Below are 17,682 nucleotides of genomic sequence, written 5' to 3' on the forward strand. Positions count from 1 at the left end.
ACAATAGTGGAATTGTATATATATTCATAATAATAATAATAATAATAATCTTGTTTATACTTCGATACGACCATTAGGCCAGAAAAATTTATAATTTTGGCAATGAATACAATCGTCAACCATGTTTAGCAGTCACACAGGCTTGAACGACAGTTCGCACAAACGCATGTTCATTATTACACTCTCACTCTTGACCACTCGGTTAGTATGGCCTTTTTTTTTTTTTTTTGTAATGGAGTTATAGCCTCCCTATCTCTGCAAGTAATTGTTTAATAAATCATCAACAGAACATCGTGGGTCGGCCCTCCTTGCCACCTTGTCTGCACTGCAAAGAGGTCTTCATGGATCATAATCCCAAAACCTCTTTATCCCTCTGCTATTTTTAATTTAACCGCTCGAAGTGTATAAATTATTTTCGGGTTGTTATTGTCCAAGCGTAAAACCTTGCATTTTGCAGCATTAAAACGTAGTTGCCACTTTTCTGATCATCTGTAAAGCCCATCGAAGTCACCCGAAAGGAGGGTTGCTTTATTTTACTCATTAACCACACACATCATCTGCAATTTTTGGCATCGCGCTCTGTATTCCTTTCTTTAAAGTCATGGTCAATGCGGTGTACCCATTCAGTTCATCAGTTCAGCTGTCAATAACTTCCCCCTCATCATTAAATAAGATTGGATCGTCGTAAACACGATGTTTCTTGCCTCTCTTAGCTATTGATTTTTCTGCGTTATCCTTTGCCAGCCAAACTGTTTCTAGATAACTTATTCTGTGAGTAGGAGTCTGTCATCACTCCCTTTTTTTTTTTTTTTTTTTTTATCTGTTAAACTAGCCAGTTCCTTATTCATTCACCTCGGCTCACCCTTCGTTCCATATTTCTAAACTTATTGGTATACTGTATATATATGCATATTTAGTTTGCGTGACAGCAGCTTTAAGTTATTTAATGTATTCTTTCCCCAGTCTTCGGTAGCAGTTTAGTCGGCACGATATTGAGGCCGCCGTAGCCTAGTGGTCAGGCGCGCGGGTGCATAAGTACACGTGCCTTGAGTGACCGGGGTTCAAGCCCGTGACTACTGAATACGGTGCTGTTTCTTGTAATCTGTCTATCTTGTGAACTCCTCTGACCGTTTGGTCGTCCCGGAGTATAAACAGAAAAAATTTATTTATTTATATCTTGCCGTCCGCCACTCGCTTGGAGAAGGTAGGCGCACTCGCGGGATAATGGTGGGAGAAAAGCGCAACCCCAAGAACGTTTCGTGTTATGTTATATAATTGGGCTGTGATGCTGTCGCTTGTAAAAACTATCAATGAGGAACGCACTGTTGCAGGGCTGGCTTAAGGCACGATCGAGCAGTTCCCCGAACAGGGCACCAAAATTTAGGGGCGCAAAATTCCCGAAAATTCATTGATATGCTGTAAATTTCAAGTCGGAGAGGGCGCACTAAAAAATCTTGCACAGGGCGCTGATAGACCTGGACCGCTTCTGCGCACAAGCACTTTCTTCACAAACAAATTTCCGCTTGAGTCGATTCCGACATCGACTATAAATCTCCAATTAGTATAGTGACTGCGACTTTTTTATACTGCTGTTCGGCGTTTTATACTGCGAATTATGACCACCTCATCCATTAAGGATGGGATGGACATAATTTAGTAATTACTGAGTGTATATATTACACTATATTGCTCAAAGTATCCAGAAACCCCTGTAATTTGGGAAAAATCAACTATACCCGCAATTCGCTGGTATAGTTGATTCAAAACGTCTGGAATATCTATTCCTGACATGTGGTCACAGCCTTGGTGGAATGTTCATCTTTCGGTCGCGTTTAGAAAAAACCAGTGAAATGTTGGAAGAAATATCCTTCTGGGTCAGTTTCTAATAAATATTTACTGGGTTATACGAATTTCGTCCAAGAAAAAAATATGTAGCCATATCACACTATGTTAATTTTTTAACTGTGTTTTTTTCGTCCATCAAAACAGAAAAATCGACCATAGAATACACGCAATTAACAGACATAAGACACAGAACGGCAGATGAATTTAATTATTCTGGTGGCCTAAAAATAATAGTTTCGTTTTTTGTTTTTTTTTTTTTTGATACAAGCAGTGCTCACGTAATGTTCGCCATGTCTGTGGAACACCGATACGCGTAGAAATTCTACGTGTGCTAATAGTAGGACTACGTTCTACCGACTGAAAAATGCGTTCTATTTCATCCACATTTTGTTCATTTGCACATTCAGAAGAAATATGAGCGCTGGGAATTTGGTGTAAACACTAGTACACGCTCTTGAATCCGGTATTCTGCGGTTAGGAAACCGCCGACGGTATTCTCTGCAAGCAGCAGTAGCACTTCCACCACAAAAACTGTAGACAAACACCATATCTGCATGTTAAGCATGTGTGAAGATGTGCATGTGCGGCATTCTTAACAACGCTTCTAACACCAAATAGCGTCAGGTTATAACTGCTTCTTGGTCACATCTGATTCAGGGAGCTGTGCGCACCAGTTTCAAACAGTTGTATCTCCGTATCCATTGAGAATTGGACGCATGTTTATATGAACTTTTTTAGTCAGAATAATCGAAATGGAACCTCCCAAAAGATTTACTGTTCCTCCCGAATCACCCTGTATAAATGATGATATACACTGACTGATCACTGAATTATAACCACCTACCTAATACTTCCTAAGTCCTCCTTTTGCCCCCAGTACAGCAGCTATCCGACGTGGCATTGATTCAACAAGATGTCGGAAGCGTTCGGGAGGTATGGCCAACCAATTTGTGTATAATGCGCCCAGCAATGCAGGTATGGAGGTGATTGGTGTATCCAGACGCCTGATATGCCTTTCCATAGTATCCCACAAGTCTCTATGGGATTGATATCGGTGGAGTTCGGAGGCCAATCGATATGCTGGAAGTCAGAACTGTGTTCCTCAAACCATTCCTGCACAACTAGTGCCCGATGGCTCGGCGCATTGTCATCTTGGAAGACATCATCACCATTCGAGAAAAAGTGTAACATAGTGGGATGTACACAGTTAGCAAGCAGTTGATGATAGCGGATACCAGCGATACGTTGTTCCACATGCACCAGGGGTCCAAGTTCCTGCCAATGAAACTTGCCCCACACCATACAACCGCCTCCACCGGCCTACACTTTTGATACCATGTATGATGGATCAAGAGCCTCTTGTTGTTGACACCAAATTCGTACACGACCATCCACGGTGTGGAGTAAATAACGTGACTCATCCGACCAGCGCACCTTCTTCCAGCCTTCTAACGTCCAACTTGCATTCTCTTTGCACCAGGCGAGTCTTTTACCCCGATGAACCTTGGTTAGGAGAGGATGCCGTAGGGGCCGTCTGCTGGTATAGCCCATACGTGCGAACGTGCGACTCATGGTCATGGCAGATATTGTTCCGGGTTGGCCCATGTTGTATTGGGTAGTCAACTCTTGAACAGTGCTGCGCCTGTTCACCTGTACGAGTCGTCGTACCCGGCGCTCACCTCTAACTTCAACCTTTCGCTGACCTTTGTAGTTTTTGCCGTCGGGTCGTTGTTTGACCATTTTGACGCCAGTCCTGGTACACTAACTACGGCTGCTCTCGAATACCCCACCAGTTCAGCCGTTTGGGAAATTGAGGCACTAGCTCGTCGAGCTCCCACAATCTGTCCTTTATCAAAGTCCGATGAATTTTTCCTTTTACCCCTCACGCTCGAAATTTTACTACCCACTAAACCACTGACACCTTATCTATGCTATGTAGGTCGACTAACTGTGCACACTCTCGACTTCATGTGGTCAACGGGTGGCATTCACTTTTCATAAGGGTGGTCATAATTCAGTGATCATTCAGTGTATGTATTTGATAGTAGTTAAATTAATATCATGACACGCACAGTATTTCTTCCAATTTACTCAGGCTCTGAGGTGTCGATCGCACCATACTGGATCGGCACTGGTTCTGTTGCATGCCTAAAGACCAGATATTCTCAATATAATATCAGAATATGAACATGCCCTAAGAAAAACACCACTTTTGACCATTCCAATGAAGTTCAAATCGGCATAAAAATTCTTGTAGCAGAAAATACTGTTTCAATTTTATATTTATATAAATTCTGGTCAGTTGGATTGAGTTGTTTAGATTAAACACGAAGCCAAAGCAGCTTGGTTCATGTTTATTCAGTACATTTGTCTGTATATTGCGTTTTCTTTAGTCAGTTTATTAAATGAAAAGTCAAACTTCTGGAAGAAAAGCCATGGACACTTCACCCAAGATAGAGATACTCAGCTATGGTTCAAATACCCCCAGGGGCTCATATCTGGTGAGTATGGGCTTAGCACACCCAGGGTCCTGAGCTGGATATCATCATTCTTCTCTTTCTTGGTGATTCCCTTCTACCTCTCTCTCTCTCTCTCTCTCTCTCTCTCTCTTTGGGTAATTCAGATATATACTGTATATATATTTTTTTTTTTTGCCTGGTGCAGCATAGGCCTCAGACTTCCTTGCACCATATGGCTAATAATAATAATAATAATAATAATAATAATAAAGCTCTCAAAGGTTCCTCTCCGCTGAAATCGAACTCAGGCCTGTTCCATAGGCTTTCAAAAATAACGATTAGCCATTGTGTTATCTTTGAGGGGTTAAATAATGAAATTGTAATAAAAATAGTGTGCAGTTGTTTCACTAAAAGGCATTCAGGATTTTGGAAGTGACCTTCCAAAAGAAAGGAAATTCATTTAAGTGAATTAATATAGTAGTAGGCTTAACACAGTTGTTATGTTTCTTTTCTAAATTGTAAATCTGTAAGTATTTACAGATCTTGATTGGTTTTTCTAGGACCAACTCACTTCCTTTCTAGAAAAGAAAAATGAGAATATCTTGAGAATCCAAAGGACCAATAATCTGTATAATGTGGCTTTGTCAGAGGTAAAATTCTTGTCCTTCTTTCACTCTAAGTATAAGTTAATAAGTATTGTCTTTTTGTGCTATTAATTTTTTATTGCAACGCCTAGAATAATAATTTACATAATAGTAATTGCAACAGTTCGTCACGGCATTGGCCAGGGGTTAACAATGTACTACAGAGACATTATTACCTTAATAATCTAAAAAATACATAAATAAATAAATAATAAAATAATAAATAAGCGAAATAAAGTACAGGAAAATGGAGAAATGACTTGAGTATACTACATATAAAGAACATTAAGTGAGTGTACAAGCCATTTGTTTCAAAAATACATACTATAAGGATATATATTGAAGTGCATAATTATATACATAGTTGGTTGGATTAAGAATATAATAGTAGTAGCCTTGGCCACCCCCCACTGAGTATTATTTTCCTATATTGTCGATCTTGACAGAACTTGTTTAAGTCGACATCTAAGTCCTGGACTCGAGATAGCATCTCCTGAGGAAGAAATCGGTCCGACAGGTGAAGGCATCTTTACTGAGGGAATAATTGGACAGTTGCTCGTAGACGTACCACTGGGATCCTTAATGCACAGTTATCCCAGAAGGAGGGGAAGGAGATGAGACCGATCATGAGTTTGACTGTTGTGACGAGCCTCCTTTCATTAATAAGAAGCCAATACTCAGATGAGAACACTGGTTTGGTTGTAGAAGGAGATGCAGATGCCAAAATCTCTGCAGCATAGAGAAGTGGACGATACACTATTGTTGAAATGCTGAATTCCATGTCGCTGTGCTTTACTGAGTGAGTGCAGGCTCTCTCTCTCTCTCTCTCTCTCTCTCTCTCTCTCTCTCTCTCTCTCTCTCTCTCTCTCTCTCTCTCTCTCTCTCTCTCTCTCTGTCACACACACACACACACACACACAGTCATCTTAGATGTTAAAGCCATAACATTTGCTTCATTTAAATTCCAATATACATATATACTTTTCTTGCCTCCTCTACAGAATCTTATAAGCTCTTTGGCCAGACAGGTGATGCCCGCTAACCATAGAGGTAGAACGATGCCAATGGGATCCTTTGTGAATTCTAATCAAAGAAAGTGTCAAGCACTTCGTAGCACTCCTGAAGAACGCAGTTTACAATTTTCATACAGAAAACTTCACGATCACCTAGCACCTGGGGCCAATTATGAGGTATTGTAGATTTTGGCGAATAGTATCATTATTCCTGTAGGATGAATTTCAAGATAAATGAAGATTGCGTGAGAGAGAAAACTATGTATGCAGATTTAGCTGGGTTCAAGAATATCCCAAAAAACTGCAGTTTCAATTCGAGAAGAAACGCCGTTGGTTAATATTAAAAGGTACTGTTTTAATCTAACTTAGTACAATTACAATATTCAAAATATTTGATACTTGTTTAACACTAAACTAACAATTAACACTAAAAATTTAACACTAATTTTTTTTTTAATATTGTAATTGTAAAGATGGTTTAAAATAGTGCATTTTAATAACAATATATTTGTAGAGGTTTCATGGAAATAACTTGATAAATTATTTCTACCAGGTGGAGTTAACACGTAATCATGATGGCTATATCCACGATGGCGACGTTGTGATGCTAAAATCGTCACTAGATCTTTACTTGGCAGCCCATCCCTCCCTTCCTGAAGTTAGTGATCCGATCATAGACAAGTTCAAGTCTCCTTGCAGTGTTGTAGCAACAAAATACAACAACCCATGTGGAAGGACGGCTTTTGTAGTGAAAAGGTTAGAAATCTTCTATTATTCATAGCATGGTTTTTTATTCAGACAGTATAATTTTTATTGCATTTGTATTACAGTGACCATTTGTGCCTGTTGTGTCTTAGGGTTGAAAACGGCAAGGGAATGGAACCAAAGGCCCCCACCGAGGCCTCACGGTCTACCCACTTCTTAGGATCCTTCAGATGTATGAGATTAAATAGTTCTTGTTTATACTCCGGCACGACCATCATGTCGGAAGAATTTACAATAAATCATGAATAAAATCGTTAATGCACGCAATTTAGGGGCATACCATACTGGCACTTCATGATTGTAGTTGCCGCTGTGCTAATTCCAATCCTCTCTTACGAAAATTATAGCTTCAGACGGGAAATTTTTAAGAGTGATTCTTTGTACTTGGAGAGAGACTTTTCTTTTTTAAGTTATGAGAGTGACCCTTAAATAATGTACCTGAGTACCTACTTTCTGTGCATTTGGCTGCAGTTGTCCAATCGGAAACCATAAATATTAATAAAGATCAATCAATTTCATAGTTGATATTCCCAGAATGGAATCGAGACGTTTACAATAGCACAGAGGGTAAAACAGAAATTATAAATTCGTCATTTCTAAGATTTGGTTTGGTTTGGTTTGGTTTGGTTTTATTGGCGCATTAGCTACTAAGGCTATAATGCGCCAAGACCACATTTCTAAGAAGGTTGTGCTATGAAATTATTGGCACCAATCTTAACTTGAGAGTTTTCTATTATGTATAGCTGCTCCCCTAGCTCATCTCCATTTATGTATAGAAATGGAGGTGTAATGTATCTTTTGTAGGACGGCTCCTGAACTTTATTTAAACTTCTTCGTGGTTTTCTGTGCTGATACTAAGCTCTGTAAAAGAGCCAGAAATGTGTAAAGTGTTGGTTCTGACCTTTGCTACCAGGAAGCAGCGATCAACAGAAAAGCTGCTTTCCACAACCACCCATGCCTTTTGAGGACGGGCCACAGCTCCTCGTACTGCCTTAGAAAAAGATAAGACAAAATCCCACATTTACAGAAAGCAATGCCTATAGATGTCAGCACTCCCGAAACATTGGGCCCCAATCAATGATACTGCCCCCCCCCCCAAAAAAAAAACAGCTCAGAAAATAACTTTTCTCGAAGACCCAGAAAAAAAACGAAAAAAAACAAAACAAAAACTTATTGCTTACCCAGTGCTAGCAATCTCGCTCAGTAGCAAATCGATACTGAGCCAGAGCAATAAAAGGCTGAAGTTGCAATTGTAATAGAACAATGTTCCTGTGGAATGAATAAAACTGTTAAACTTTGCTTTCTTTTTTCAATTCCTCTTTGCGAACAATTTTGTGTTTTTGAGATGTCAGCACTCTCGTAGCATTGGGGCCCCAATAGCACAGAGGGTAAAACAGAAATTTATATGAAAATGCATTTATATGTTCATAAGCGACAATATAAAGTTCCTAACGTTGTCCATTTAATGTTAGTGCGCAAATGTAGAATGAAATTTTCCATTACGCTATGATATATTAATAGATAGATTAAAAGTATTCAGGCTATCATTATATATATATATATATAACGATAAAGTGGCTACAAAGTCCTTTCACACTCGAAAAGGCCATATCAAAAAACAGTTTTTAGCATTGTAATTAGTATATGTGGAAGTTTTTTTTAAACAATAAAAATGTTCGAAATTTGACCAGCAGGGGGCGCTAAATGATTAATTTAGAAAAATAACACACAAAGATAAATTTTTCAGTAATTTTTATTGACGATAAAATATCCACGTCCACCATTACAGTACTGAATATTTTCTAATAAGCAATCAAGGCGTTCTGTTCTCTACAGCTGTCTTCAAAATTTTCGATGGGATGTTCACTACCCCTCGCCCCCACCAACGGACTGTGTCCTTCAAATTTGAAAGAGATTGTTGCTGAACCTTGTTGGTTCTTTGAATCACACTTCTTGTGATGCTGACGGACGACAACTTCTAGGCCAAGCAGTAAACTAGCCTTCTTCGAAACACCTTACAATATTTAACAAGGTCCTTGAACAAGGAGGCTTTGAGTAATTTTTCTGTCTTTGAGGACTGTAATAACACTATCGCCATTCTTGTAATAAAGTTTAATTAAAAGTTTTCTATCATTAGGCAATATTTGAAAACTAACTTGACTGCACTTTGTTAGTTAAGTTAGGGCCACAGCTTCAAGTTTTTTTTTTTTTTTTTAATCTTGAAGACGTGTTTCCCCCACTTGACATCTAAACTCGAATTCTCCGATCCCAGAGTCATTCCTTTTTGTAACGAAAGGAATGACTCTGAGAGCAAAGAATTCGCAAAGCAGATTTGTTTATTGGAATGAATAAATTTCGAACTAATTTTTATTGTTTAACAAAAAATCCCCCATATACTGATTAGAATGCAAGAAGAAAGTTTTTAGATATAATTATTAATTTAAGTGGAAAAGAACTCTTACTATTATGTACTTCTGTCGATTTTCCTGAAGCACTAAAACAATAATTATCTGCTAATTTATACAAGTACAATATTTTTGCTTCATAATTATGCATTATTAAAAAATGCTGCCTTGGTTGTTCAATGAATTCTCCGATCCCAAAAAATTCTGCCTTGGTTGTTCAATGAACAACCAAGGCAGAATTTTTTCAACTGAATTATTGAAGGTAAAAGTTTAAGCTAGTTTCTAAAATTTTCCTTTTATTTCAGGATCGACAAACGATTTTCTATGACTTTACCTCTGATGTATGGTGAACCGTTCATTCTGTGTACTGTAGACGGAGTAGGAGATGTAAGTACAATTTCTTGTATCTAATTGTAAATGTTTTCTTTCACTACATTTCATAACTTGTAATAATTTTTCCATATTATATGCAGGGCTGTATTTCCCATAGGCACAGTGCCTACGAAATTTTTCGGGCCTACGAAGGAAGGTTAAGAGTAAAAAAAAAAAAAAAAACGCTTCACTCTTTTCACTGTGACTAACGAAAAACGAGCTGAGAAAACATGTGCCCATTCGACTCTAGGAGCTTCAATTCAATACGCATACGCCATCTAGCGTTTGTTCTCGAAACTAGAAAAATCGAAGTCGTCACCATCGTGGCTGCGTCATTTGAGGTGATTTATCATTTATTGTTGAAACTGAGTCACGTTAATTGACGCGATTCGCAGTTAGTGTTAAAATAGAAGAAACATTTTACCCCCTCCCCCACCTCTATTTTAGCACATTTCTGAATAAAAGTGCCTAGGGCCTGCGAACACCAAAATCCAGCCCTGATTATATGTACTAATTCTGAGGTGGGTAGGGATCGATCAAAAGGAATGTTCTTTTACAAGCATTCCCCGTTGTGATGTTTTGGAATTTTCTGTGTTTTACAGAACATTCCAAATAATACAAATAGAAGAAATAACGCTTGACTCTACCGTTGGGTTCATACAAAGTTTTTTTTTTTTTTTTCCTTTGGAGAGATTTGAAAATCACCAAATCTATCTTCAGTAGCAAAACTGAATTATTATACATTTTAAAACGTCTACTTCCATAATTTATTCTGTATTCTGTGGATTTTATATTACTCTTGTTTCTTATTTATTTCTATTTAACACCATTTATAGCAGTACTTCTGAGATAATTCACTGCAGTTTTTAACTTATAGTTGTGCACAATAGATTAACGCGAACTAGAGTTAATTTAAACTCCCAAAAACACTGCCCAGAGGAACCCTCCTTAAATATAATAGGAAAAAAAATTAATTTCATTTTATATTTACTTCATTATTATTTCACTTAATTTTATATTTAAAATAATTATGACTTTTTTTTTTAAATAATTTTATGATATTATAAAACTGTACAGAGTTTCTCTTGACACACTCCCTCCCGCAATGCGGGATCTGCAATTCCACTGGTTCACAATAAAAATGCAATCCTAAAAATATCTGTTCATCATTAAAATGTTTAAGAATCGTGTTTAGTATAGCTTGAGAAAAACAAAAAATTACTTAAACTCTTACGCTTCCAAACACAGATCTATTTACCTTTGATCATTGTATAATATTCTAATTATGGGTATTGAATTGTGCAGTCATACGCCATTTTAACACGAGTCCTTGCCACACGGTGTGAGAAAGGCCTTGATCTCGTCGAGATGTGTGGAACTGTTATGTGCTGCTTTTTTTTTTTTTTTCCCCATATTGTGATATATTTTATATTATAGTTTTGGTCTCAGGTGAGGATTGAACTTTTTTTCTTTTTTTTCCTTTTGACAATTCGAAACTTTCATCCAGAAAAGTAGGCAAAGCAACCATAAAATACACGCGATTTACAGACGCATACACTGATATGTAAACTACACTTAGTTAACTGAGTGCAAATATTAAACAACAACAACATTAGGATATGATACGGCAGCCATTTCACAAAATTTCTTTAAAAAATTTCTTTAACATACTTCATAAAAATTGAACCTGTTTGGTTCAATTTTTATGAAGTTTGTTAAAGTGTATCGTGGTTATTTTTTGAAAAGCTTATCCATATATAAAATTTGATTTTAATTGATATTATCTTTTTTTTACAGCTAAAACTGCACTCAGATCATCATACTGTTCATAAATATGCAAGAAGGTCAAAACATCAGGAAGTCCTGTTGCAGTCAGAAGCAACTCCTCAAACGTTATGGAGAGCATTGTTTAAAAATCCACGGTTTCGGATGGAAATGGAAGGCGAGGGCGTTCCCGTAAGAATATTTTCTTATCTCAAAACAAAATATGTTGCTCAGCAAAACTATTCTTAAAAAACAAACGCGGTTAGTGTAATAATCGTGTTTTTCATCCCTATTTTTCTTCTCTATTAATGAGAAAACATACTTTCATTTATGCCAGTTTTTGTAGGGAGGGAGAGGGAACGAGAGCTGTGAAATCGTAACTGGACCTGAAATTTTCCCAAGGACCAAGAGAACATGCACGCCGTGAGAGCTTTGAAACACGCGTATTGCATACGAATGTTTGTTCAACCTAATCACTTCCACAACACCAGATCGAAGTTTGTTTCAGCAATCAATTACCTGCTGACCAAAAGAAAATTTTCTCATCTCACCTACAATCATTCTTTTTCAGTTTAAATTTACATCTTATGTGGTTGGCCGAGAAAGAGCAAAGTTGCCATCAGCATTTAGTTTACTCGATCCATTTAAATCCTTAAGCACTTCACTTAGGTTGCCGCGCAGATGTTTGTATGATTCTGCCGCAATTTGTATGATTGAAGTCTTTCTTGGTAAGAGTACCCTTTGTCTAATCTTTGTCGTCACTAATTCATTGTCTTTCTCTGCATCTTTTCCAATAGATATATCCTTCCTTAAATAAAAAGTAAATGTCTGTTTATACACTTGCGTGGCCGAAGCTAGAAGAATTTATAACTTCATTGTACTGTAATTGGTTTATTGCAGCCGATATAACACAGCAGTAGCTAATAATGGGCCGTGCACTTCTCGCGGCAGCGTACTGGCTTTCTCTTGCAATGTGTGAACTTGCATCCTCGCATGTAACCTCGGAACAGCCAGCTTCCAGACCTATATGGAATACTCAGTTTGTAGCCTAACTATCGCCTTATACAACCGGCTAATTACCTGTTTCTGTCTGCTGGCAAAATCTTTGCACATACATTATTGACAGAACTTTTCTACGGGAGGGGTGGGAAGGTGAAACTACGATTTTAAACCAGAGATTTGAACAGGTGTCACCAGTGTGAATAAGTACAGTTTAAAACGTCTAATTTTCAAGAATATTTGTGAGATTTGTGGTATATGGTTTAGATTGAATGTATTTTATTTTTTCCATGTTTTAAATGCATTGAAAATTTTAAGTCTGTTTTGCCTCTTTGTCTAGGAATTGGGCGTTTTATTTATTTATTTTTTTTTTTCTGTTTCTGTTTCCGAAATACAGGTGAACACCGAGCTTGTCATTCAACATGTATACACTGGAAAGAATCTGTCTGTTGAACCCGATGTAAATGTCAGGTATGTTTTTATTTTCTGATCATATTGACTCTCACAAAGAAAAAAATTAATAAAGCCAAATTTCTGGACCTATAGGTCACTGTTTCTGACAAAAAGTAGCAATAGTTTCGAAGTTTATGATAAACGACAAATTTTGACAACGTATTAATTTATAGTTACTGTATTTTCCTTATGCCGTTTGTTTTATATTTATTTTTTACATTCACACGAGGGATTTTTTGAAATGCATGAAAATGAAATGAAGGTCAGTCAGGGGCTGTTTATTTTTGATTAAGCGTCAAGGCAGTTAAGGACACGAGGTGTTGGCATGAAGTGCAGTATTCTTCGGTTTACCTTTTTTATTAATGAGCAGCCAACTTTCCGTGAGGAAAAAATTTTTTTTTTTTTTTTTTTTGTTAGTTGTTGGCGCATCGGCTTCTGTAGCCATAATGCACCTCCCAAAGTTTTTGCATTTTACTCAGATCCAAGCCCGAGGCGGGATTCGAACCCGCGACCTATGGGTTCTGCAGTCCCTATCAACCTATACAAGGTAATGGAGGACTACCTATCTTGCAGGAAAGTAGAAATAAATGCCAACTACCAAAAAGTCACAAGATCTGTATACAGGGGCTGCCCGCAGGGGTCTGTCTTGGGGCCACTCCTTTGGAATATGGTTCTCGACGAGCTCCTGAACCTGGACCTGGGGCTGATCGGAGCCCAGGCCTTTGCAGACGACCTTATTCTTACCATTGAGGCTGACTCAAGAGCCCAACTGGAAACTACCGCAAACCAAGCTCTGCAGAAAATACAAAATTGGGCTACAAGAAACCAGTTAAAAATTTCACCTACGAAAACCACATCTATTCTACTAAAAGGAACCCTGCAAATACGGCGCCCACCCCAAATTAAAATAGAAGGTGTGACCATTAAACTTGCCAACCAAATGAAATATCTAGGAGTTATCCTAGACAAAAACTTATCCTTTCAACCTCACCTACAATATATAAGGACGAAGATAAGACGTTACTCGGCACTGGTGGCGAGGGTTACGAGAAAAGACTGGGGATTAAAAAAAACAGCACTAATGTTGTATTATAAGGCAACCTTCATCCCTGCGATAACTTATGCTGCTGCAGTGTGGTACAGCAAAACGACGCTTGCAGTCAATAGGAGAACTCTGGATACGATACAAAGGACCATTTTACTAACAACCATACGAGCATGCAGAACAGTAAGCACACCAGCGTTGCAGGTGCTTGCTGGAGCGCTCCCCCTCGATTTGGAGACTGTAAAAGCTGGCTTGCTCTTCCTGCATGCCAGGGGGGTTGCTGCCACCTTCCAGGATTTCATAATTGACCCAGCGAGTAGTACAAAAACAGAAAAAGTCCGATTACAGGCTTACCTACTTCGGGAGTGGCAACAAAGATGGACCGATACAACAAAAGGAGAAATCACAAGAAAATTCCTTCCCAACCTCAGCAAAATATATCCCAAGCAACCAGCCTGGTACTTTCCGGGGAAGCATTTGACTTCGCTCCTTACTGGTCATGGTCCCTTTAAGGAGAAGCTGCTCGGGTTCTGCCTTGTTGAGGACCCCAACTGCACATGTGGGGAGATCGAGAACTGGAACCACTTGGTCTACGACTGCCCAGAATACGAAGATCTCAGAGGCATCCTGATCACAAAGATACACTACCTTCCGAAAGGACTGGAATCCCACTTCATTGACACAGAAGAGGAATACAGAGCACTTTCTCAATATGCGCAGGACCTCTTCGAGAGGAGAAAACTGCTAATTACCATAAATCGTGTCTGAAGAAATATCACCACAAGTTAAACTGTACAAGACCATAAAATACTATCCAACAGAGTTACTACAGAGAAAAACCTTGAGACAAGTGAGTGAAAAACACAAGGACGGAGCTTACCCCATGAGCAACTGGACTGAAACCGGCTCAATATTGAAGAAAAGAGACTTAACGCAGCACAGCTGCCAAACGCCATTTGGCGAATTGAAGAGGGCACCCTAGCCTCCTTCATCTTTAATACCCATATCCCCGGTGGGGGGGAGACGGTCTTACTGTCTCATCCCCCTCTCACCATTCCCACTTTCCCTTCTGGTGGGGCACATGGGCATGCCCCACTGTGACTTGGAGTTGCCTCCTCTCTCGACTCCATACTTCTGTCTTTTCCCCCCCAGACTTCAGTCTCCCCACCCACTCTACCTGCACATAGGCAAGCGAATGCCCTACACATCGGAATTGATTTAATCATCTCCAAATTACGTTTTTCGCCCATACACTCGGCGTTTCAAAAATTTAGCGTTATTCCCCATAGAATTTACCAAAATAAAAAAAAATAAAAATAAAAAAAAAAAAAAAAAATATATATATATATATATATCTTAGTTTATTTTTTAACTTTCATTTCCTCTTTTTATTTTATTATTTTTTTATTTTTTATTTTTATATATATATATATTTTTTTTTTTTTTTTTTTAGGTCCTAGCCGCCGAAATCTCAGGAAATTCAGCGGCAGGACCTGCCAGAGTAAATCTTAGTCTACTGGTGTTTCCTGGTCTGCCTCCACGGGGCGAAAGTGGGGCAACGTTGGGCCTCAGTAGGGGTCCAGCGGCTAAACGACCAGATGAACAACGGTACATGACATTACACATATACAATATCCATACACTTTTAAATCTCTGGCATTTCCCAGCGAACTGGTTCACTCACAATGAAAGCAACGCGGAGATGGGGGAAACCCCTGGTGCCGTTTGACCCTAAACACACTTTACACTTTACACCTATGGGTTCGAGGAAAAACTAAGCAACCATCGCCCAAGGTCAACTGATTAAGAGACTATATGAAAAATCCCATATCAAATTAACACTCGATTTAAAAGCAGACAAAGGTGAACGAATACGAACCTGCAGCTAGCTGCGTGATTTTTCACATAATGGAATCAGCTGCCTAGATCTATAAATCTCCATACTACTGTATTTGTGAAGAACCTGCGCACCCAGTTAAAAGTGGAGTGTGTCTTAAATCACGAAAACCTATTCTTCGGCTAATGTTTTTCAAGAAAAATAATGCTGAACGATACCAGAGGATTGAAACACAGTTTGTTGCCTTGTTGAAAGAAAATTGTCATCATACGAGTTAGCCGCCCGCGAACTAATTCATCTGCCCATGCGTAATATGTCCATAAATTTCATGTGTCTCTTGTCGTTTGCCTGTTTTACTGAACGAAAAAAAACCGAGATTCCAGGAGGAAAAACCTTCAATGCACGCCTGAGACCGATTAACTCTGCCACAGAGTGAAAAAAGGCCACAAAAACTCCTCGCGTCATTGATGGCATTCGAACCCGGGCCTTTGCCACCCAGTATATGGGGAGGACGGCGATTGTAACCACTGTGCTACTCTCGCCGACTGTTGGAAGAAGATAAAGATATTGCTGGTTCCAAAAACATGTGGCCACACCATAGGCTCAATTCGACTATGAATCTTTTTGTAGAATTGGTTGATCAGTGTATTATTTCAAGAAGATTATGCCCTCCACTTCTGTGCTTGCCACCTCTGGATTATTTTTGGGGAAAATGTTAAATCAAAAGGTGTTATGAATAATCCAGTCATTGTGAAATCTAAACCCAACAGTGAAGTTGGTATCCAAAACATACACTTTCTGATATTTTGCCGAATGGTGTATAATGTGATAAAACAGATGCATGTTTATGTGCACAAGGTGGACTTGACCAATATTTCTTGCGATTAAGGTATACCTCTGTAAAAAAAAAAAAAAACACATTTTAAAATTTGTTTTATTTTAACTACCGCATATAGCGTTTCGCTTTAAATGGATAATCCTGTACACGTACTTCCACCACAGTACCCTAGAAATCTCCCCTCCCCCCATGTTCTGTAAATTTGCTTAATTGGCACAATGCTTATAATTTGATGGCAGTCATCGTGGCTTAAGTGGCAGAGTGAAATAAAAATAACTTTCTCAGGATGCGAAAGAGCTCACTCTTTACATGTTCTGTGAATTTGTTTTCAATCACATTACAAACAATAATTCTAAATGGGTGGCACTTTTATTTTGTTGCCATCATGTTTTTAAAAGACAGGTCGAAATAAATATACCTTCATTAGGGTACCTAGTGCCCTTCAAGTATACTATAAATTTTATTTAAATCGAATTGTAAACTAAATTAACTTGGTAAGCACATCCATGCCCACACATGTGTGTGTGTGGAAAAGTATGTTAAATTGTTCATTTTGGCTTTCATTGGCTCTAGGAACAAAACTTTGATGCAGATATAGATAAATTATTAACACAGATACAATATTTTATTTATTTATTAATTATCTTTATTGTTTTAGGTCTATGTTTGGAGTGGAGAAAGAAATGTCGGTTCATACTTATGCTACTCAGTATAGGGTAGAACTGCCACCCAATATTTGGGAACTCAAAGCTCCACTTGCTGATCCTATCACTTACGACACAGCTCTGAAGCTTAGAGGACAGGAACGAATCAATCCACATAATTATGGTATTATTCCTCCGACAGCAGTGGAAGTGCAGTCAGAAAGTATACCAATGGAAGTAGCTGTTCCTGTCTCTTCAAAGCCTACTGATAATCCTGTCCAGTAATGAGGACGTAGAAATGGCACATTACAAGCGGAAGAGTTTAAGTAAAGCTGTAAAATTGTTACTGTAAACATTGGGTACAATGGATTTGATTCATGTTTTGATAGATTTAATTCAGTGATATCTTCTTTGAGGAAATTAAAACCAGCCGAAAGATCTGTTTCGGATTACTTGTTCAAAACTTTTCATAAATACTATCAAACGCCAATTGCGGTTATGAATAATTATTTTAAAAAATGTACCGGCTCTACCTTCACTAAATACATACCTCAAAAGAATTACGATAATGGTTCCCAAATTGTGGATCATAACCCTGC

General features: G+C 38.3%; 1 protein-coding gene across 1 annotated transcript; it reads left to right on the top strand.

Moving 5' to 3' along the window:
* The first annotated feature begins 4,907 nt into the window (after nt 1-4,907).
* Nucleotides 4,908-17,368, top strand: LOC150080599 (cilia- and flagella-associated protein 161-like). The gene is made up of 6 exons (XM_090380749.1): nt 4,908-4,954; nt 6,515-6,717; nt 9,437-9,518; nt 11,301-11,459; nt 12,664-12,737; nt 17,098-17,368. The coding sequence occupies exons 2-6, from the start codon at nt 6,566-6,568 to the stop codon at nt 17,366-17,368; spliced, it is 738 nt and encodes a 245-aa protein (XP_090236875.1). The 5' UTR covers nt 4,908-4,954; nt 6,515-6,565.
* The last annotated feature ends 314 nt before the right edge of the window (nt 17,369-17,682 follow it).

This window comes from Mastigoproctus giganteus, chromosome 9, assembly GCF_048544385.1.
Source record: "Mastigoproctus giganteus isolate SK-2022 chromosome 9, ASM4854438v1, whole genome shotgun sequence".
Lineage (NCBI taxonomy): Eukaryota > Metazoa > Arthropoda > Arachnida > Uropygi > Thelyphonidae > Mastigoproctus > Mastigoproctus giganteus.